The following is a 22,237-nucleotide window of genomic DNA, read 5'->3' as shown; positions in this document are numbered from 1 at the left end:
CAATAAGTCGCCCGCCTAGCCCACAAACACAATCAAGGCGCCCAGTCGCCTAGACAACTATGAATTGGGCCCATAGTGGTTTTTATACGAATTTATGATCAAGTTTCAAGTTTATTTTAGTAAATCTTGATATAAAATTTTCCGTACGATGCAGATGTTCAAACTAGAATAGCTGATATGACTTCGCATGTAATTCTTGACATGTTTTTATTTATAGAAGAATCAGGGAGTAATGATGATATTTAATAATTCATTTCTGAAGTTGAGATTGATTTTGATAATATATCCAAATTTATAGAACTTATGCTCTGTTTTATTTGGATTTTTTTTACCTTGTCCATCTGTTGGCACATAAAAAAATTTTCTTTGGTTCTTATCTTTGTTGCAGAGCATTCCAGAGAACGGCAATGGGTCTCCAGAATTAAATCTTGTGCTGGACTTGATGGGATCATCAATATAATAGATCAGCTGAATATGCATTTGAATCTTCAAGTAAGATCTGTGTAATTGCTTCCATCCTCCTATTTATGTGTAAGGACGCGAAAATCCAGAAAAATACTTCGTACAGGTATGCTCTTGTGTTTCAAGAATGAATTTAACTAGTTGTTTTGCTTTCTTCAACTTAGTTGATGCAAAATGGCATTTGATCAATATTCATATTATGGTTACTTGGATAACAATGATAATCTCATTGCCTAATCCTTTGTTCTATGAAAATAAAGAATCCTGATATGATTAATTAGAGGAATGCATCATAATCCATACTAGTTGAGATTCCACATGGTGTTTATTAGCCATTCTTCGTTCTGGAACCATATAAGTCTGATATTACTCTGAGAATTTGGTTTCCTTAAATTATTGTTACTGATGCTTTCAGTTCACTGTCATGTGGAAATTGTTAAATCTGCTAACCATCTATGTGCCTCATTTGCACATGGATGTTATTGCAGTGGATTTCTGTGTCTTATGCGTAATCTTTTTTCCCCAATAACTTTCAATTTCAGATCTGAAGGGGAAGAATGTTGCAGCAACTCCCCCCCTGGAAACATGAACCGATAATAACTATTTTCTGCATGGAATTATGATATACTTACTCTACAGGGAGATTAGGGCTATTGTATTTTCACTGTCTGGCATCTTAGATCCATTATTACCTGTGGTAGTTGTAAATGCCACAGAATTCCTTTCGATTTTTAAGTTGATCTGTTTTCATTTTTCAGTACTTGCAGATATGTATCTTACACTGTCTGTAGCTCAGTATCTAGCATGCTACTGGTGGAGAATGAGCCCATTTTGTGTGCTCTGAATTTATATGTTACCAGTCCCTTTGAGATTCTGTATTTTTCCTTGTATAAGTAGCCTTTAAGAAGGCATTGATTATCGCCGACTTCCAATTACACCAGTTATGCAACTAAAGCTCTTATGTATTGTCTGATACCCAAGGATTACTTTTCTTACATGCTCTCTATAAAACGTTGGAGATTTATGAGCACAAACTTATTATTCTTTCTCTGAACAGCTAAAATCTTACCATCCTGACATTATTTACACTTTACAGAATAAAGATATCTCATCAGTCTGCAAAATAGGGCAGATCAATATTCTGTAAATTTCACTTACAGTCACCCATATTATGTCATATCCTACTTGTAATTCAGTGTATAGTTATTGATGTATCTTTTCTACATGGTTGCAGTCTTCAAATGAAACCAACAAATCTCTTTAAACTAAGACAGAATATAGTTGCAGATTGTATTTGCTGGAATGGTGAGGCACTCAAAAAAATTAGGAGCACTTACCTTGCACGTTTGAGTCTTCACTGTACTTGCTCCGACCCCTTATCACTTTCTTACACAAATGGCTGTAATCATGTGCATCCAATCTGGAATTAATGTTCAATGATTTGAAGTTCATTGTACCTTCTGGGTAGTTGATCAGTGGTTAGTACTTAGTAGACAAATTTTGGTTTAAAACCCAGTTCTAGAGTACAAAATCCCTTTTGATTTTGCCTACTTAATGAGGTGGCATCTTCCAGAATTTGAAGTGATTCGCTAGTATTGATTAATTTGGAAGGTTTGGAATTTGAAATCTTCTGTATTCACATTTTTTAACGTCAAATTTCCTGATTTCTTCAATTGATGAGCTTCATTCCAAAACGTTTAACAATTATGGAAATAGCATAATAATGATCAATGAGATCAGTCTGATGTGATTCTTCTGCAATTGTTGAGGATAAGCTGCCTTCTTGTGGATCTTGGTGACACTTCCACTTTGAGGATGTTAACCTCCAACTTGATAACAGGCACATGAACATCTCAAAACAGTTTTTTCAGAAAACTAATGAACACTAGGATAATTTCAGTCCATGGAAACTTATCAGAGCACATATGTTACTACTAAATTTTTTACCTTCCCTAGCCCATATACAATATTATGTTTGTACTAATGCCATGTCACAAAACTCATGTTGATCGATATATGAAGGTTCCCTTTGTTGATGTACAAAGTCTACTTCAAAACCATGGCTACCCTTCACTAGTTTCGCCAGCAGTTTTTGGAATTTCCACCAAATTTTGAATAAACTATTTAGTTTCGGTGAGTGTTAAAATTGGCGGAATTTTGGCAAATCCCCCCCTCCCTCCCCTCCCAAACAACAACAAAGGTGGGCAAAACTTGGACATCAACACAAGCTTCAATCTTTTTCTTGTATGGAAAGAAATCAAACACCAAAAATGAGTAAGGGAAAGTAAAACAGAGGAGAGTGCTTCAGACATGAATGATTCCGTGCTATTTAGACATGACCGCAATGACATAATTTGTGACAGCAAATATTAACTGCGTTTGTTTTTATAATTGAAAAATCTATTATTGACATAAATTATGATAATAGATATTCACTGGGTTTGTTTTGTATGATGGAATTATTGCCAGGAAATGTGTCATGGGTATAAAGAGTTGCAGATTACAATCTATATTTATTCATGGAAACATGAAGTAATTGTGGAATCACATTACAAAGCAATATGAAATGGTGATTTTAGTAGAAAGGAAAAGTATGCTGCATTTCTCAAACATTATACTTCTTTAATAAAAATAAAAAAGAAAACTCTTTGCTGTTGGATGATTTGTCAAAGCTGTGATTTGATAGCTGATTACCTGGATTTAAATCAAACCCTTCGCTTTCGAATACTATCAATAAAAGATTTTGTTGTTATCCTAAATATTGTGTATGGCTATTTTCTTCCCAGAAACAGAATAAATGCTGATTTCAAGTGTTCAAAAATTCAGAAAGCCCGACATTTTTCCACGGAAATCACAAATATTATGATAAAACACCCCACAGACCATGGGACTATCTTTTGTGATAGATTATGATAAAATCTTCCAGTTCCCTATGACAAACTGTGGCACCTCACTCATATCTTTCATAATGCAGCTTTGACCTAGCCAAGGCACCGCATGGAGAGGCAGAGCATTGTGAATACTTCAGTACAATGCCAATTTAAGTGACCACAGTTAGCTGTTTATAGCTGATGCCAGCATATTGAGTGGCAACATAGTTCACAACATACTACACAAGGCTTGATGTTTCAAATGAGAGAATCATGCATTAAATTGAATCTCCAAATTGACATATGACTTAGTAGGGTACCCTATCAATCCCATCATTGGAATGGTGGGGAAAAGGGGAAATTGATACAAAACTACTTTATACCGCAAGAAGATCAATCACACTAGACTTCACAGTCTCACACATTCCAGCAGCTCATGAAATAAGGCAGCAAGCCAGCAACAGTAGTAAAGAATGGATCCAAGGAGACTTCAAATGAATCTTAGGGGAAAAAGGAAAAAAATCAATCAAAACCTTTCAAATTTATTGTCCTACATTTTTTTACCTGTCGTGTATGTATATGTACACTGTACACTGATCAAATCTCCCCAAGGGTTTCCTTAGGAGCCATCACCATCTGACTCACTCCCTGAGCTTGATTTGTCCGAAAAGAAATGCGATGGCAAGTTTGCAAAACTCACTGGAACTCTTTTCGCCGGTGAAGATGATCCAGCATTTGCCACCTTCTTCTTCTGCGAATTCCGAGTGATGTCGATGCACGCTCGGTCCACCATATCCAAGAAGTCTTTAATTATCTCAAATATCTCCAGTGGAGGAACAACCCCTTCAGGCTTGGAAGCTCCTGATTGGTAAAATCGTGTTGTTCTCATCACAAGCTCCATCACCCTTTTTTGCTCCCCTTCCACAACCTTGAGCTCTTCTTCCGCAGCCTCTAAGAATCCTTTCATCTCTCTCATGAACCCACCTCGATCACCCATGTTGAACCGTCCCAAGATCTCAACCACGCGAGCTTTGATAGCTGGGCATACCTTAGCGAAGGCATTGTAGTCTATTCTGGCTGCTTTCTTCACGTTTGAGAACTCAACACTGAGTCCTCCGACCACGGGTAACCCAAGCTTTATATATTCCTTCTCTCTTTCTTCTTTCGCTGCGGCACCCTGGGAGCTGCCCCCACTGTCAGCACTGCTAATGCTGCTTCGGCTGTTACTTCGATTAAAGCTGTGGTTGCGATTGATCAGACACCGTTTCCCTTCGGCCCGGACGACCTCTTCCACTACAAAGTGTAGAAGCGAAATCTTTCCATCGCTGCTTTTGACATCGGAGAGCTTTCTCAGTGCTGTGAGATTGAATGCTTGTGCATCGCCTCTGGCAGTTCCTGCGTTCATACGATTACCTGCCTTGAGGATCGCTTCAAGAAGTTTCATAAAGAGCCCACGAGTTCTGAGCTCCTTGCAAGCTGATTCAAGGGTCTGTATAGATTCTTTGAATTGTAAGATTTCGTGGTCGTAGTTCGACCTGAAGAGCAGGGCATCTAGACGGGCGAAAGCAGAGGGGATGCTTTTAAGGATTTGGTAGAGAAATGATTCAGCATCTGCAAGTTTTGTTGGATCGCCACTGAATTCAAGAATCTTGGTTTCTTCTTCATCGGTCGGAGCGATTTTAGAAAGTTTTTCGAGGAATTCAATATCAAGGTCACCACCCTCGAGGAGGACATCGTGAATCTCTCGACGAGATATGGCAAGAGATTTAAGGACTATCGCTATATTTTGAGATTTGCGGGGATCCAAGATGAAGACCTGAGCAGGGGAGCCGGAAGAGTTGTCCGATAAGTCCCTGTTTCTTCCAGTGGGTTTCCGATTGGTTGCAACATAACCAAACAACGCTTCCATGAGATCTCCGTCGAACCTATCGAAGAGAGATAAAAATCAGTGATTTTGACGATAAACTAATACAAAGGGATGGAATTGAAGGGGATTGAGAAAATCTGATTTATGATTTACCTGAATGAACCGTTGTTTATATTGTCCCACACCATGGAATGATCCATTTCGGGAGACAACTTATCCCAGTGCAAAGGCTTCAGCTTGGTCTGGCTGGTCTGGCTGGTGCGCTTCTCTCCCGATGAAGACTCTACCGCCACCGCCATGGTATCCTTCGAATTTGGTGCAGGTTTCGACGAAGTTGAAGGAGCTCTTGAGTGAGGTGGTGGAGGCGGTGGGGGATTTTTCTTTGCCGGGGGAGGTGGAGGTGGTGGCGGATTTTTATTTGCCGGAGGAGGTGGAGGTGGTGGCGGTGGCGGTGCTGCCGCTGAAGGTGTTAGCACCACCGAATTAGACGCTTCCGGGGTAAATTTTCCACTGCAGGATTTGAAAGACTTCCTACCAAGCAAAGGGGTATCTTGAATTGGCCCAGATTTCCTGTTTCGATCTCCATGATAACCCACCTCTTCTTCGTCATCGTCTTCCCCTTCTCTGTCGTGCTCATATACCACGTCCTTAGAGAGTCTATTATTTGAGAGCCGACCCTCAAGCTTCCTCCAATAGAGAACATCCAATCCATTGTCATCAACAATCAACCCCTTGAGATTCCCATCTATACTGTTGAACTCATTGCGAGGTAACATGGCCTGTTCCCGATGAATAACCCTATTAATACTAGTCTTCTTAGCAAGCCTGGGGCCATGGCGTGCATGGGTATACTTTTGGATGAAAAAGAAGAATATACCTGCAATAACTAGGGTACTTGCAGCAGTAATTCCGACGGCTGCAGCGATGGTTTTATAAGAAGTGGAACTTGAAGACGATATACCTGAGTTTGAGGGTGGATTAGGAATACTGGGTTTTGGAATTACAGGGGAGGTACGTGATGGGAAGAATGTTTCAATGTTTTGAGGAGAATTCAGCCCAGAAGAAATAGAAAGTGGAAGAAGATAGAGAAAGTGAATAATGAACAGTAATGAATGAAGAAGATGAAGACGTGGCTGCACCTTGGCAGCCATGAGAGCAAGAAAGGAAGAGAGAGAGAGAGAGAGAAAGAGAGAGAATTACAGTTTACAGAAGCGGAGGAGAAGGAGGAATTGGTTGAAGTTTCTGTAAAATTAGGCAATGGAAGTTGTTGGTAATTAATGACTTGTCGTGAATGTGTTGTGTGTTTTTGGTTTGCTGATGCTAACACAGCTGACACTTTCAAACCTGAAACAAAAGAACAGTGCCACAGTTGGGGTTAGTTGGTTTCCGTTTAAGTTCATGTTTTTCCTTCCCGCGCTTAATTTGTGTTTGTTGAACTTGAATGACTTAAATATCCTTATAAATGGCAAATTATGGGTGACTGAGAGTAGGGAGAGTTTGGGTAATTTGGCGGGCACTTTGACATGGTAGACAGGTGGCGGACTGTGGGTCTAAGTGGAGAGAGGTGGTAACTCCGTTTCCGATTTTCCGTCCGACCTTTTTGGGGGAGACTAATTCGTATTTGAGAGAGAATCGGATATCTGTTAAAATAACGGGGCATAATCAGTACCGTAGCGATCTAGGGAACTATATTCATATTCCACCACCACCTATTGGATTAAACTCAGGTCATTAGGGTTTCGGAATAAGTCTCACAATTGATCACGTCCACATGTGTATTAAAAAACATGCATGAAGATGACGATCTTCGCAAAAGCCTTTAAATTATTTTAAAAACACATTTTTTGTGTTTGACTTAAAGAATAATAGAGAATAAGATAAGGATCATCAAGAGAAGGTTACGATTTCTTGGTTCACTACTTTGGTGGCAATAAGATGCACACTATTTTGATTTTCAATTTTTTATTTGAAATTATTCATGCATAATTTTGTTATTTTCAAATAAAAGAAGAGAATTACCATGCCATCAGCTAGTGTGGGGGATTCTTTCACGCCACACCAATGAGGGTACAAGCTATAGTTTTGTGGAGAATAGCAAGAGTGTCAGCGATATAAGGTGTGGGAAAAGATTCCCACTTAAATGGCATGAGAATCTTTTTCCTTAATTATGTAGATGAAAGTATTTGTTTGCCAGATGATTATTTGCCAATGAAAGAAAAATCTTCCCACTAGACTTTCCAGAGAAAAAGAAAAAAGGGAGGAAAGTGTAGTTGGCAGTTGATAGCCGGTAGTTGATAGTTGGTCATGGTGAAAGATTTATGAGGCCATGATGCATAAATCATGAGGAGACTTAAGTTGTAATAGATTTTGGTATTCTATAATGAGAGAATAGAGAAAAAATGGGTTTAAAAATGCGTTCTAAATTTAAAATCTATTCCGAGAATGTATACAATACACGACATTAATCATTCCCCCCAATTGTCGGAGAAATTTCATTATACAATAACAACATAATGTGAACGCACTCGTCAACCAAGGCTATCTTTGTACATGTTCTAAGTCGCTAATGTATTCCAATAAATCATATCAAATGCCGCCTTCATCTTTCACCCGTGATTTTGAATATTAGGATTTAATGTATATTTATCATCTCATTTTCTCAATCTTTGTATTTAATAGATGCTAAACAATAGACATCCAATTGAGTATAAATCTCAATTTTAAATCATAATTAAAGAGATTCAACCATGTAAGATTGTGTTAGTTTTTGGTGAAGGCGTTGAGTAAATAATTGATTCCTACCAGACCGCACCAAATTCTAGTCTTATTTTTGACCGACTCTTATGCGATCTTATCTAACATATATTAAATTTTGGTAGCTAAAAACGCACTACACAACACAACTTGGTTTTTTACCAAAAAAAATAAAATAACAAAACACACCTTGGTTACGTTCATCGATGGAGGACAGAGACTTCTAAACTAAACAACTAACGACCTCTCAGTTTGAGAAACGACTCACCGTTATCATCTCAATTCCTACCTCTACATGTGGGGTGGTGGTGGCGGTGGAAGCTGATTCATAGTTAATGTGTTCATCATAACTTCTTCTATAAAATATTTTCTTACAAAAAAAAATAAGAAAGGTTGAAGTTTTCCACGGTGAAGGAGGAATCTTCTACATCACATCAATGACGGAATTAAAACTGATATTATTTACATTAGGCTGATATGGTTAAGAGAGAAAAGTGAAAATAATAAAATATAACCATGGGAGAAGGCGTATGCTACATTAATTACAAGGAAAAAGAAAATTGCCTTGTCGCATAGCCCCTCACCATAGAGATGTGCGAATTTTCTATCCCATCCCTATGAAATAAAAAAATTACATTCATAGTGATGCCCTTGTATATGCTCTCAGTAGCCCCGCGGGTTGAAAGGGCCAAACAACTTAGAAAATGGGAAAAAAGAATGCTGCCAATTGCATTCCTAACCAAAACGAGGGGGCAAAATAACCTACTCGCCCTTCATTGACCTTCACACAGGTGTCGAGGCCACAGGATCGGATAGTGTTCTTCCAAAAAAAATATAAGCTATGTATAAGACAAAATAAAAGTTTTAACAACAAATTCATAATAATTTACGAGGTTTTGATGGCCATTAGGAGGGGTAAATCGATATACTTGTTCTTGTAATTAGTGGTTTCTATCATCCAATTTTTTAAGGTTAGGACATGGGACTAGCCACATACTGAATTTCATGCCCCATCTTAATCATTTTCGGATATTTGTTTTATTTTTTATTTTATTTTATTTTATTTTATTTATTTATTTATTATTATTATTATTATTATTATTTTGTGTTTGTGTGAGAGAGAGAGAGAGGAGGTTAAGGAACTCATGTGCTTGAGTCTAGATTAAGATTTTAAAACTCTGGATCGATCTTAGTATCAATTGGGATCAGACTCATTTACTTTAAAAAAAATAAAAAATAAAAATTGGTAACTTGGATTATTTTATCCTTATACCTCACCAATGGTCGGTATCAAATTGATCATGATTGGAGATCGATCTTGACCCATACATATCTGTTCCAAACGATCCTAACCGATCCAATCCGTTTTTTTAAATTATGGTCTAGATGTCATGTGTCTTATTTTGCTTCATGTTGATCATTTAAAAAACAGAAAAACAAAAACAAAAACCAAAAAAAATAAAATTAAAAGAAGGAATATCTTACTAAGGTAGCTCGTGAGATTGCAACTTTTGCTTTCGTGTAGAGTGGATATTTTTGTGGCAAAGGGATATGTATCCTCACTTCTTGATAAACACTTTTCTTGTTGTCTATTTTTTTTTTTTTTTAAATAGATATTTTTATTTTAAATCGTATATTCTTTTATAAAAATATATTTTAAAGCTGACAGTGTCAGAATGATTTTCTGTGGTCTCCCACATTCTCACAAAGTAATAGCCGTATTAATATTCTCTATCTTCTCTAACCATGTATATCCTCCATTGAACATTGGTGTTGCGTAAAATATTCCTTCATACTATTCACATGGAAAAACCTCTCTCCTTTTTTTTTTTTTTTAACTTATTGAGTAATACTATTGATGATAGTTTCAAATAAATCAATTAATCAAACATTTCTCATGTGGTGTAATTTTCTCAGATACATATCCAACGTCGAGAAAAATTTCTTGTGTCAACAAAAGTTTATAAAAGATAAAGTGCAAAGAAAAATATAGAAATCATAACGTATGTGTCTGTCTTCAGTATTTTTCTTTGCCAAAAAAAAAAATGTCTAATATTTTTTATAATCAATACATATTTAAGAAGCAATATAAAACATAAATTTTACTTGTTTCTCCAACACGTCTTTGTGCTCTTTCCTGTTTGAATTGGAAGTCAACTTTCCTCAAATAACTACCCTCCTTTCATAGGTCCAATAGATGAGAACTTATAATCAATCCCATGATGACATGATCCGATCCAATGAATTAAATGTGCCAGCTACAACCCATTAACCCTTTGACCCATCTCACGTAGCCAATTATTTGAAATACTCCGGTGGATTGGAACATGATTTGAGGAATGGGATTGGATTGGCCTAAATTGGTCAATTTGGATTGGTATCAGTTTTAATCAATCTCACTTCTTGGTCAAAATTGTATCAGTGGCTCAATATGAATGGAAAGTAAAATCATCAATAAAGTATTTTTAAAACTGAATCCAAGAGTATTTCTGTCTTATCAAAATCAATCGAGAACGAGATCAAATCAACATCGACCTTGACAGATCCAACCCCTATTCTCCTTTTGTAAACTATGGCTGCGAAACATTTTTTGAAAACCCAATCCATACCCAGCCTGGACTTGTCCTGTAAAGACCAAGAACAGCATATCTAGATATTTTTTTGTTTTTAAGATTTGAATACCTTATAGTTGTTGCTGAGAATAAACTTTTGCGGAATCATAGTGACACATCTATTGTTGTATCAATAATTTGTAACATTCTTTTAATCATTCTTTATTTTATTTTCAAAGGTTCTTTAAGGCTCTCTTTGGTATGATTTCTATTTGTATTTATTAATTATTTTTTAAAAATTATTTGTGATACTAAATTATGGACCATAAATAGTATTCGGTTGGCTATTATTTATAAAATAGATTATATAATGAGAAAATAGGTTTCAGGTTTCATCTTCAGCTTTGAGCTTTGAGCTTTGAGCGAGAGAGATGGTAGGATTTGATTTTTTTATTGAAAAAGAATAAAACATACTTAAGTTACCTATTAACCTTTGATTTTGAGTAGTTTAGCACATGCGCTCATTTAAGGTAGCTCAAAAATCAACATAAATGATATATCACCACAAATCACAAATAACTTGAGAGTAATTTGTGATTTATGATTTGTGATTTATTCTAATTTATTATAAATATAAATAAGTACTATAAATTATACCAAACACTTGTAAAAATAGAAATCAAACCAAAGAGAGCCTAAGTTAACAATAAAAAATAATTTTTTAACATAATTTGAAAGTCATTTACAATCATATCATTTTCAAGAGTGATTATTATTTTTTTTCACATACATATGTGAAATGACATTTTTTACTGTCATTGAAAAAAAATAGTATACTGAGAGGGTGAAAAAAATTACTAACTATCAATTAGAAAATCTTAGAAGTTAAAGAAAAAATCTCAATGTAACAAAAGTTGGAAACAAAGCCCTTGAAAATCGTATAATGGTGTTCAAAAAAAAAAAAGAAAAAAAAAGATATTGGTGAATCAAGTTCATAATATCCTGAAAATCCCTTTTTTATACTTAATGAGATTGGATCATAGTTTGGGACAAAACTAAATAAATTAGATATAAGCCCATCCCCATGCATTCAAGATGGCTTTTTGGAAATTAAGTATCCAATACGGGTGAGATCCAAGGTAAAAACTAAGGGCCCGTTTGGTATGGTTCTAAAAAAACGTTTCTAGCGTTTTTTTGTTCTATTGGAGTCAAAAAACGCAAAAAACCGTTTGGTGGGATTATGCTATGTTTCGGTTTTTTTGAAACGAAAGTTGAGAAAAAAACGAAAAATGACGGAAAAGTCGGAACTCCAAAAAGGAGTTCCGTGAGTTTAGTTTCGTTTCAAAACCCTTATTTTCGTTTCAAAACCCTTATTTTCGAAACCATCGTTCCCGACTGCTCGAGCGGCTGGAACTCCTCTTCTTCTCCCTTCATTCTCTCTGAACTCAGATAGCAATGGCAGCTCGGTTGGAGGTAACTCCTTTTCTGCTCTCTTCTTCACTGTGAACTCCGATATCGATATTCTGACCGCCAGGAGGTAACTGCTCATCTTCTCTCTTCTTCTCTCTGAACTCCGATAGGGATCTTGTGAACGGCTGGAGGTTAACTCCTCTTCTTCTCCCTTCTTCTCTCTGAACTTTCATTTTCGAAAATTCAATCGTACTGCAAATTTCACATTTCTGTTTCCCTTACTCATCTCCTGCTCTCTTTTCTCTCAAATTGTCTGCAAACATTTTAGTAGCGAGATTTTGGTAGCAGGCGCAAGAACAGTAAAGGTTCGATTCCATCTCTGTGGATGAGGCTCTGTTGATTTATACAAACTATGAAGATATTGATTTTATTACTGTATCTGTCTCTGTGGACATGTCTCTGTTGGTTTTTTTTTTTTTTTTTTTTTTGCATCTCATATTTTCAATTAACTAAGATGGGACTTGCTAAGCCTGGAGCTAAGCTGAGTCACTTGATTTTAGTAGTAGTCATCTATTTCTTAGCTCATTGACTGGATTGATCAACCAGAATAGGTCAAGAGTCTCACTTTGATTTTTGAAATCAGAAAACTAGAACAAGAGAATAGTATTCAGAAAGATAATAGAATATATGGTTATCAAGATCTGTTAGTTCATTACCTTGAGATGTCATGGTATAGAAGAGACATTAACTATTCTTGCTCAATTGGACAGCTGAAGGAGTGCAAGCTGCACAAGTTTGTATGATTGCTTGTGGACTTTATGAGCAGATCAAATTTTCATCTTGAATCTCAAAGACTCATTACAGAGAAAAGGACTTTCAAGAGATCTTTCTACTTACATTAGTCCATAGCAAGAAAAAGTAGCAAGGTAAGACAGACCTCCTCTTGTTCTTCATATTGCTTTTTTTTTGACAGAGTGAGGGATCCAGCTTTCACCTTTAGGGAGAAAGATATTTTTAAGTTCCTACTTAGCATCACTTGTGAATTGTAGATTCATTTGCTAAACATTTATCATTAGAAAATTGAAACTATCATAGTCTGATGTTATTCTGACTAGATGTGACAGTGAAAGTGCAACTAAGCTTGCAGAGAATCCTGTGTTTCATGCTAGGACAAAACATGTTGAGGTGCAATGTCATTTTATTAGAGAGAGTTCTGAAGATGGAAATTAAGTTAGTGCCAATTGGAACAGATGATCAATAACGGTCATCTGAAGATCTGGTCTGTAGAAAGTGGTTAGTTGTTGCTTTTATCTAGGAGATTAGTTTACTTAGTAGTCTATAAATTGTAAATTTAGCTGTCTTTATTTATCGAATAATATTAGGTAGATGTCTCTGTTATCTAATAAAAGAAGCTTGGCTGGGTTGCTCTTATTGGTTTTGGCGTTTTTTTAACATTGACATGGAGATGATCCACGCAAAGAGAAATGTCCTCTAACAAACCATTCTTGATAGCAATCCAATCTGGAATGGAAAAACATGTATCTTGAGGAACTTTGTAAGACATGGAGCACCCAAACCAGCACACCTTTAAAAAGGGGCAATGCAAAATGATGTGATCTGTTGTTTCAGCAAGAGCTCCACATCTGAAACATTGCTGGTCAAAGGGAAGTTGTCATCAAGCAAAGCCCTCCCCTGAAGCTAGACCTCCAAACTGCATCAGAATCAAAAACCTATCTACTTGCGAAAAAAATCCTATCTACTTGAGCAGGAAGAAGATGGCCGAGTGGCTTCTTTTTCATCTCTTCTGTTACAAAAGTAAATGGTAGGCAGATTTCACTGTGTACCTCCCGTGTTTTTCAGCTCCCCATACAAGATAGTCCAGTGAAGGATTTTTTAGGAAAAGATTCAGTGAAGACTAGTGTGATGGATATCAGACCCTAGAATATCATTCCCGAAAAGCCCCTCTATGTTGTGAAATTTCGATCTGAAATCAAATCTGGTTTTGAAGTTAACATCTCCTCTGATTTCAGTAAAATCATTTTAATTTTCAAGCTGCTGCTTCAAGTAATTGATTGTTGGGTTTCAAAGGGATGTGGATTAGCAATCTGGTCCTAAAGTTTAAGTTTGATTGGTGCTCTCTTAAGAGAGTTCTCTCAATCGAAATCAAATCTGCTTGTGATGCAAGGACAGGTTGAAGATAAACAACTTCTGGTATTTGCTTGCAAGGACAAATCTTGGTTATTTCCATAAAAGCCTCTCTTCCCTAAATTCTTTCCAAAATTATCCCATTCTCGTTTTGATAACATGGTATTTCCTTTAGACAAAAGCATGACTCAGAGGAAACAATGTTGGAATGACCTGATATGCCACCAATATATCGATTTTATACTGTTATGTGATGTCTTTTGTTGTTAACTTAAAATCACTTTCATTTCACAGGTCATTTCCCTTTGATATTAGTTTTGGGTCAGTGGGTTATGTTGGGCTTATTGAGTTCATGATATTGAGTTGTTCCATAACTAGAATTTTCACTTCATTGCAAACTGATACACATATTCTTTTACTGACTAATGGAAATTCTTTGGGTTGAAAGTATTATTTTTTTGCTTTATGTTTCTGTTTCGTCATGACTATTATGCATTGGATACACTCGGTCTAGATTTCATTTTGTGTTTGGTTGTTATGTTTTACCATAAATTTTGGTAGCCTCAAAGGATATTATTTTATCTCAGTATGCTAACTTTTACACTAACTTATAATGTATAGCTATTATGTCTGGAAGTAGCATCCCTGCCATTAAGTGGTCAGAATTTGAGACCACTGTTTTCATTGAAGCAATGAAAGAAGCTGTAATAAATGGTCACAAATCCGGTAATTCATTTAACAAAACTGGATGGGAGAACATTACAAAGCAATTTCAACAGGCTTTAAATCGTCCAGTTGGGAGAGAACAGTTACGCAATAAGATGAACAAGTTGAAACACGAGTATCAACAATTCAAGAGACTGCTTGACACAACTGGATTTGGGTGGAACTCAATGACAAAAGCAGTCACAGTTGATGATGAGGGTGTATGGGATAGGGCAATACAGGTACAATAGATTTCAGTAGCTAGTTCAATTATTTAAGAATTAGATTACAATGAGTAGTACATCTAAGTGATACACTTACTGCTTATGCAGGCAAATCCAGGTTGGTTGAAGTACAAGAAGTACGGACTAAACAATTGGCCAGAGTTGAGCATGGTATTTGGGGATGCATATGCTAGAGGTAACTTAGGGGTTGATAGTGCTCAAGATTTGGATGGCATCGAAGATATTAATACAGTTGATATTGAGCAAGTCTCTCACTCCCCCAGTACCCCGGTGCATATAAGCATGTCTGACCCCTTTCATGAGGATACTCATACTCCAACTCAGACGACCACAAAACGAAGTCTTGATAGGACACCTACGGGACGAAGAAAAAAAAGTGCCAATAAGAGAGATAGCCACGTGAAGGATTTGTATGGGAAGTATTTATCTATTAAAATTGATAAAGCATCCAGTACTTCTGTTACATCTCCTGTTCGTGGTGGAGTAGGTGCATCTTGTCCTCGAGATTTCAGTGTGAGTGCATGTGAGGCGGTGATATCCTCCATACCGGATATATCAAAGGAGATATATTTGAAGGCCACCAGTCGTATGTGTACTGATCCTAGTTGGAGGGAGTTGTTTGTCTGTGCAGAGCCTGCGAAGAGGATTTGGCTTTTAGATGCGTTGGAGTAGTTGATGTTGTGTTTGAATGCTACTTTTGATAATTTTGGATTTGGGACTCTACTTTTGGGGGATGTGTAATTTTACTTTTGGAGATACATTGCATGACTTGACTTTTATTTCTTTTGTGTTTTTTTCCTATTATTGATGTGTGTAATGTTGAACATGTTGTTTGGGTTGAGACGATGTGTCAGTTTGTTATGTTTAACAGATATTTGTTTCCAATTGTGTAGTAATTGTTTATTTATTGCAGTTATGTCAAATGCATTATGTGAAACTTCAAGTGATGAAGAAGATATGATCATTCACATGGGAATGGAATTACTGAATGAGTCTGTATATATTCGAGAACCATGTCGGGATAGTGTATTTCCAGGTGCTGTCATGATGCATGAGGTATTGAATGGGCATGGCAATAGATGCTATGAAGAGTTTAGGATGGAACGTCATGTATTCCTTAACCTATGTGACTATGTTAGACATAGGGGTGGTTGAAAGATACGACCAACATCCGAGTGGATGAACAGCTTGGAATGTTCCTATGGATTGTTGGGAAGGGTTCAAGTAATAGGGACACCCAAAATCATTTCAACCACTCAGGAGAAACAGTTAGTCGGACATTCAATGTTGTCTTGATTGCAATGCAACGCCTGGCTAAGGAGAAAATCAGACCGCCAGACGTCAATATGATACCGATAGAAATTGCACAGAACCCGAAATACTACCCTTTTTTCAAGGTAAATATGTTAATATGATACATGTCTGTAATTAAATATATGACTGTTTATATTCTTATATGTACTGGCCATTTAATTGTCAATATATGTCAGCATTGTATTGGCGCCATTGATGGTACACACATCTATGCGGTAGTTCCAAGAGAGGATCAAATTCGATATAGGAATCGGAAGGGGATCACAACTCAAAATGTGATGTGTGCATGTTCATTTGATATGCGATTCACATATGTGTATGCGGGTTGGGAAGGTAGTGCAAACGATTGTCGAGTACTTGAACAGGCAAGAAGTGATCCTCGATTGCGCTTTTCTCATCCACCTCCAGGTATTAACTTTATACTAATAAATTAGATTTTTCATTTGAGTGTATACATAATAATATATATTAATTTTTGTCTGTAGGAAAGTATTATGTTGTCGACTCTGGGTATGCTAGCCAATCTGGATTTTTGACACCATTTCGGGGTGAGAGATACCATCTACCGGACTATAAAGGGCGTAGAAAATCCCCAAGAACAGCGAAAGAGTTGTTCAATTATAGACATTCATCACTTCAGAATGTTATTGAACGCACATTTGGGGTATTGAAGAACAAATTTAAAATTTTAAGGCTAATGCATCAGTTCCCAGTGGAAACTCAGGCATCAATTGTACTGGCATGTTGTGGGCTACACAACTATATTCGAGAAGAGCATATTGCTGACGCAGAATTCGTGGGGATGAGCGATGATTTAAAAGTTGCAGAAGATGACTTGAATCCGCCACATGAGGATTTCGTTGATCATTCTACAATACAATCAAGTCAACGAAATCGGGCAAAAGAGATGAATGCCACTAGGCTAATAATTACAAATGCAATGGCTAGACAGCAAAGGATGCCAGAACTAGTTGAAAACTAAAACTGATAACTATTTTGCCAAAACTGAAAACCTAAATTGATGTTTCAACCCACGTAGTACTTGTTTTATGGTACATTTATATATGTGGTACAAGTTGATATATTATTATGAATGTCATATATTTGGATCTGTTAGTTAATTTTTTTGATAAATAAATTTCTGTTACAGATGACGTCTTTTATGCCCCCACTCATGATAGCAACTTGTGAAATTTGTGGGAAGAGTTGTGGGAAATATACAACCAAGTCGGGTAAAAATATTGGAAGAGAATTTTTCAAGTGTGAAGATTCATGTAATTTTTTTATGTGGGTGGACCAACTACATCTATGTAGATGTGGTAAAGGTCAATGCAAAGTACGAACTGCGATGAAAGGTCCAAACAAGGGACAGTATTTTCTATGTTGCCCAAGTTCAACTGGGGTAATTTATTTCTACTATTGACCTATATCTATAGATAATTTCTGATTTTTATTTAATTCGATGTTAAATTTCAACGACCCTAATCACATCTATTATTTGATATAGGCTGATAACCGTGGATGTGGTATGTTTGTATGGTTGAAAGATGAAACACATAGTGATACCATACAGCATACATTACGTTCAGAAAGCTCAAGCTCAACATCAACATCATCCAGACCACTTTCCGTTTCAAACGAGTACATGAAAGGATATCTGGAAGGGACACTTAAAGGATTAGAGGACCAAACAAATAAGATGAAAGACATCCTCCATGCATTCAAGTCTTTAGACTTGGAAAAAAAATGAAAATTTGGGGAATTATGTAATAGTTAACTTGCACAAGGCATTGTTAATACTGTATTTTATTCATCCTTTGGAAACCATGTTTTTTTCATTGGTGTGTAATATTTTATTGTCCCAAAAACATTTATATGCTTATAGTATTTTAATGTTATTTTTGTAATTATTGACTTAGAAGAGAAGAAGAAAAGAAAAAAAAAAAAAAAAAAAAAAAAAAAAAAACTGTTTCTGAAACAAGCATTACCAAACGGCAGAAATGTCGTTTCTTGGTTCTGAAACTGTTCTAGAAACAGATTCACCAAACAGCCTTAAATCGTTTAAAAACGGTGTTTTGACACAGAAACTGAAATTTCCGTTTCTGACACGAAACGGAGTTTCTGGAACAGAAACGATACCAAACGGAGTCTTTGTTTATGATTTCCATCATATTCTGCATTATTACTGGTTATCGTTTTTCTACCGAGGATTCAGAACATTTGATGCCAACGCACTATGGCCATGGCTTAACTGATCATACCGAAGAGCTCTCAATCTACTTCTCCCATGGGTTTTCAATTCTACAAGGGACTCGAGCTGGCCAAAATTAATGGAAACCTGGGTTTCAGTGAGTCATCTAACACATTATAAAGAAGAAAAGCGGAAAAAAAAAATGGTTTCATGGAGATAAAGTTTTGGTAACCATTAGTTGCCCCATTACACCAAGCCAATTAAGATGAGAAAAAACAAGAGACCTTGTGGAAAACAAGCGATCGATTCTCTTTATTAAATTGGCCAATAGAAGAGACTGAATCGAAAAAAAAAAAAAAATAAATATTAAATGACTTCAGCACGAACTTAAATTAAATGACAAACAATTAGCAATTAGAAGTGAGGAATAGCTTATTTATTTTTCTGTTTAGCTACTAAACCACCAGTTTGTGGTTCTCCACTATTGATGAACATGACGAGGCCTCTTCCTTGAAATTTTCAACTACTTTAAGTCTTGTCAAAGCCAGCTAGCTCTACAACTTGTAATAGAATGTATATCAGAATAGTTGATAAACTATTACGGTTAGACTCACCAGCATTTAATAAAAAGGACCAATTTTTTTGTGCCCACGATGATCCATTCATTGAGGGTGGGTGATCAGGACCACTCGAGCAGTATTATAAATTCGGCAGAATAATTCATGAATTATTTGGTCGAATTGAATTTTTTGAATTTTATCAAAAATTCTGATCGAATCCGAATTAAAAATAAAATTCAATAAAATTCATGATTTTTTCAAAAGTGAATATAAAACGTGAATAATTCGGACCGAATCCGAATTAAACCGAATTATTCGGTCCACTTAAACAGTATTAAAACAAAAAAAACAAAAAAAAAAAGAACCCAATAAGCTTTTTTGATCGCTTTTTTGAACGAATCCTTAAATTAATCAATCGAATTATTCCGAATAATTCTTCCCCCGAATAATTCCCGAATCCGAATTTACTAACTATGCACTCGAGGGCGTGTCTCTTGGTTCTTCAATCATGTGATGAGCCTCACCCCATGGCACGATCAAGGGAAATTTTTTCTTTACAAAATATATAAAAAATAATAATAAAAGATTCTATAAGAAGAATATTCTAAAATATAAAAACAGATCACATTTAATACTTTTCTTTGGTATTGCCATTTGCAAATAGAAAACCGAAAACCCAACCCAAAAGCCCTGTTCGTTTGACGGGATTTTAGACTATTTTTGGGCCAAAATTTGACCATGTTTTTGTAAGTGTCGGCACCATGTTTTTTTTTTGCCCCATCTTCGAGGACTGTTAAGTGTTAATACATGATCGACCGTACCTGGGAAATCTCTCTCTCTCTCTTCTTCTTATTCTTGAATCGATGCCATTTTCATTCACTGTTGAACCAGAAATAGATTATACAAAATTGGTAGGGAAAAAGGGCATAGGGAACAGTACATTAGTAACAATACGATATTAAGTCGACCTATTTGGAGAACCATAGTTCAGTAACAAAGTATCGAAAATATGGTTCTAAGTATTGGTATCGGATTGGCTGTATCTTATTTGTATCGGATCAAGTGATATCTGACCAATTCAAATTGGTTACAAGTACCGTTTTAGGGGTAAAACCATCAAGAAAATACACGTTTTTTTGAAAAAGTAAAGATAAAAGTGACTGATATGTACTGATCTGATCAGATCTAGATTAGTATTAGATCAATTTTGGAAAATTTTAATTTCGATACCGATGTCGATAACTAAATCCAAGAGCAGAAGTGCTAGATTTTAACAACTTTTGGGATCTAACCCCCAAAATAAATCTAATCCCAACCACGGTTTTAGGTGTCGTTATTGTATTGATTGTATTGGCCGTATTGTATCTATATTAGTGGAGACCGATCCCTATATTTGATTGATCTGAGATCTGATATTAGTATTGGAAAATGAGTAAAATCTTAAAAAAAAAAAAAAATTATATTTTTATGAAAAACGAAGGTAAAATTGATTGATCCAACTAATACAGGCTGATCTAAGATTGATATCATATCAGTATTGAGTGAGACCAATGCTAATATCGATACCAATTACTAAATCCAAAGACATCCCAAAAATAAACTTATGGTTCTGTTTTCGTTTCAGAGGGTTTTATTGATTTTGAAAAATCTAGTTTTAGGTGCCCTAGGTCAGTGGCCACAACAGCAACAAGGCTTGAGACAAGCTGAAATGTGCTTTTATGGAAGAATCTCACTAAAACTTCTCTGCCCTTGCTCTATCTGCTTCTCACTCCCCACTCTCTCTCTCTCTCTCTCTCTCTCTCGCCAACCAAATCAGGTGGGTTGAGAAGCTACAGCAATTTCCATTATTTTCCCATTCTCATTTTTCACCCCACTAGCTTGTGAAACCCATGTCGCAGACAATCCCACCCCGTACGCCTTCTAAACAAACAGGTCGAAACAGCATTTACTCAATGAAGAGAATCAACAAAAATCTGTACGGAAGTCTCTCTTTCAAATCCCATCTGAAATCCTCAACAATAAACGATGGTGGAAACACCCAGAATTCTAGAGCATGAGATTGAGCAACTTTCCTTACTAAAGAGTCCATTATAGAGATTTTTTCTCGTGATAGCAATGGATCCTCTGAAAAATGTTTATTAAAAAGCTATTTCTCAAGAAAAAACAAATTCTAGAACAGTTCTTGGTGCATTGCACAACTGTGTAACACTCACAAAAGAGTTGAAACTTTGAAGGTGAGTGCCGGAAGAAAACCTAACAATTCCACCAGCCCTTGCATGGCTTGGATTTCCAATTGCGCTTCCATCAATATTTAAATCAGGTTTACGCCAGACCACTCCTTTATTCCGCTTGGCCCATAAAATATCAGGAATGATTATCCATGCAACCATCCAAGTGGACTTCAAAGGGGAAATCTAGCATGAGTTCTGTTTTCTGGGATATCTTCGATGTATATTTTTCTATTATTCTTTTTTCTTTAATTTTATAAAATCTGATAATTGTTAATAAAAGAAAATTAACTTCTAGGATAAGTGTGTTTTTTCATATTAAGACCGAATCTAGACTTAGGGGCGAAGACCATGCTATTTGATCATTATGTTATGCAAAGTATTGTTTTGTAGATCTCTGACTTTGAATACAGTTTTCTCTATATTTCTGAAGAAATTCGCACCCAATCTACATATCATTGGATAGTACTCAGAAAACCCTTTTTAAAGATATATGGGTCGTAAAAAACGGACTATTGAATCAAAAGATATTGTTCACAGAAAATTCAGGTCGGTTCAGGTTCTTAGAAAAACTGAGATCAGATCGAGTGGATCACTTGATCGTTTTAGAACTAAAGTCATTGATAAAACCAATATCATCAATCTTCCTCAAAGAATTCAGACTAAAGCTGAACTATTTTGAAAAATTCTAAAAAAATCATGGTTGTTTGAAAGTTTTATGAATAATTCATGAATACTTAGATCATAATATTATGAGTCCAAAAATACTGAAACTCTATAATTTGTCTTGAAAATTTTGGAATCTTTAGTAATATATAATAAAACTTTAAAAAATGGTTGAGAGTTTAGAAATATCTAGAAATTTTAATAAAACATAAGGAAATGAATTATTTTATAATTCCAAATTTTAAAAAATAAGAAGTCAAATTAATCT

The 22,237-nt window shown here is 35.9% G+C and overlaps 1 protein-coding gene and 1 long non-coding RNA gene across 2 annotated transcripts; one reads left to right on the top strand and one right to left on the bottom strand.

Annotated features, from left to right (window-relative positions):
- Positions 1–3,606: 3,606 nt before the first annotated feature.
- LOC122077478 (formin-like protein 8) lies at positions 3,607–6,437 on the bottom strand. The gene is made up of 2 exons (XM_042643427.1): positions 5,353–6,437; positions 3,607–5,257 (listed from the first exon to the last, which is right to left on the bottom strand). The coding sequence occupies exons 1-2, from the start codon at positions 6,348–6,350 to the stop codon at positions 3,952–3,954; spliced, it is 2,304 nt and encodes a 767-aa protein (XP_042499361.1). The 5' UTR covers positions 6,351–6,437; the 3' UTR covers positions 3,607–3,951.
- A 5,809-nt stretch (positions 6,438–12,246) lies between these two features.
- LOC122075128 lies at positions 12,247–12,944 on the top strand. The gene is made up of 2 exons (XR_006139192.1): positions 12,247–12,280; positions 12,686–12,944. It is a non-coding gene; the product is annotated as an uncharacterized LOC122075128 (long non-coding RNA).
- Positions 12,945–22,237: the final 9,293 nt, after the last annotated feature.

The sequence above is a fragment of the Macadamia integrifolia genome, chromosome 4, assembly GCF_013358625.1.
Source record: "Macadamia integrifolia cultivar HAES 741 chromosome 4, SCU_Mint_v3, whole genome shotgun sequence".
Lineage (NCBI taxonomy): Eukaryota > Viridiplantae > Streptophyta > Magnoliopsida > Proteales > Proteaceae > Macadamia > Macadamia integrifolia.
This window is presented reverse-complemented; position numbering and strand designations above follow the sequence as displayed.

What these genes read in the sequence shown, in the direction of transcription:
- LOC122077478 (XM_042643427.1), bottom strand. Translation starts at nt 6,350, where the DNA reads ATGGCTGCCAAGGTGCAGCCACGTCTTCATCTTCTTCATTCATTACTG. An exon ending in ATAAACAACGGTTCATTCAG is followed by an intron (nt 5,258 to 5,352) that starts GTAAATCATAAA and finishes TCTCTTCGATAG; the next exon opens with GTTCGACGGAGATCTCATGG.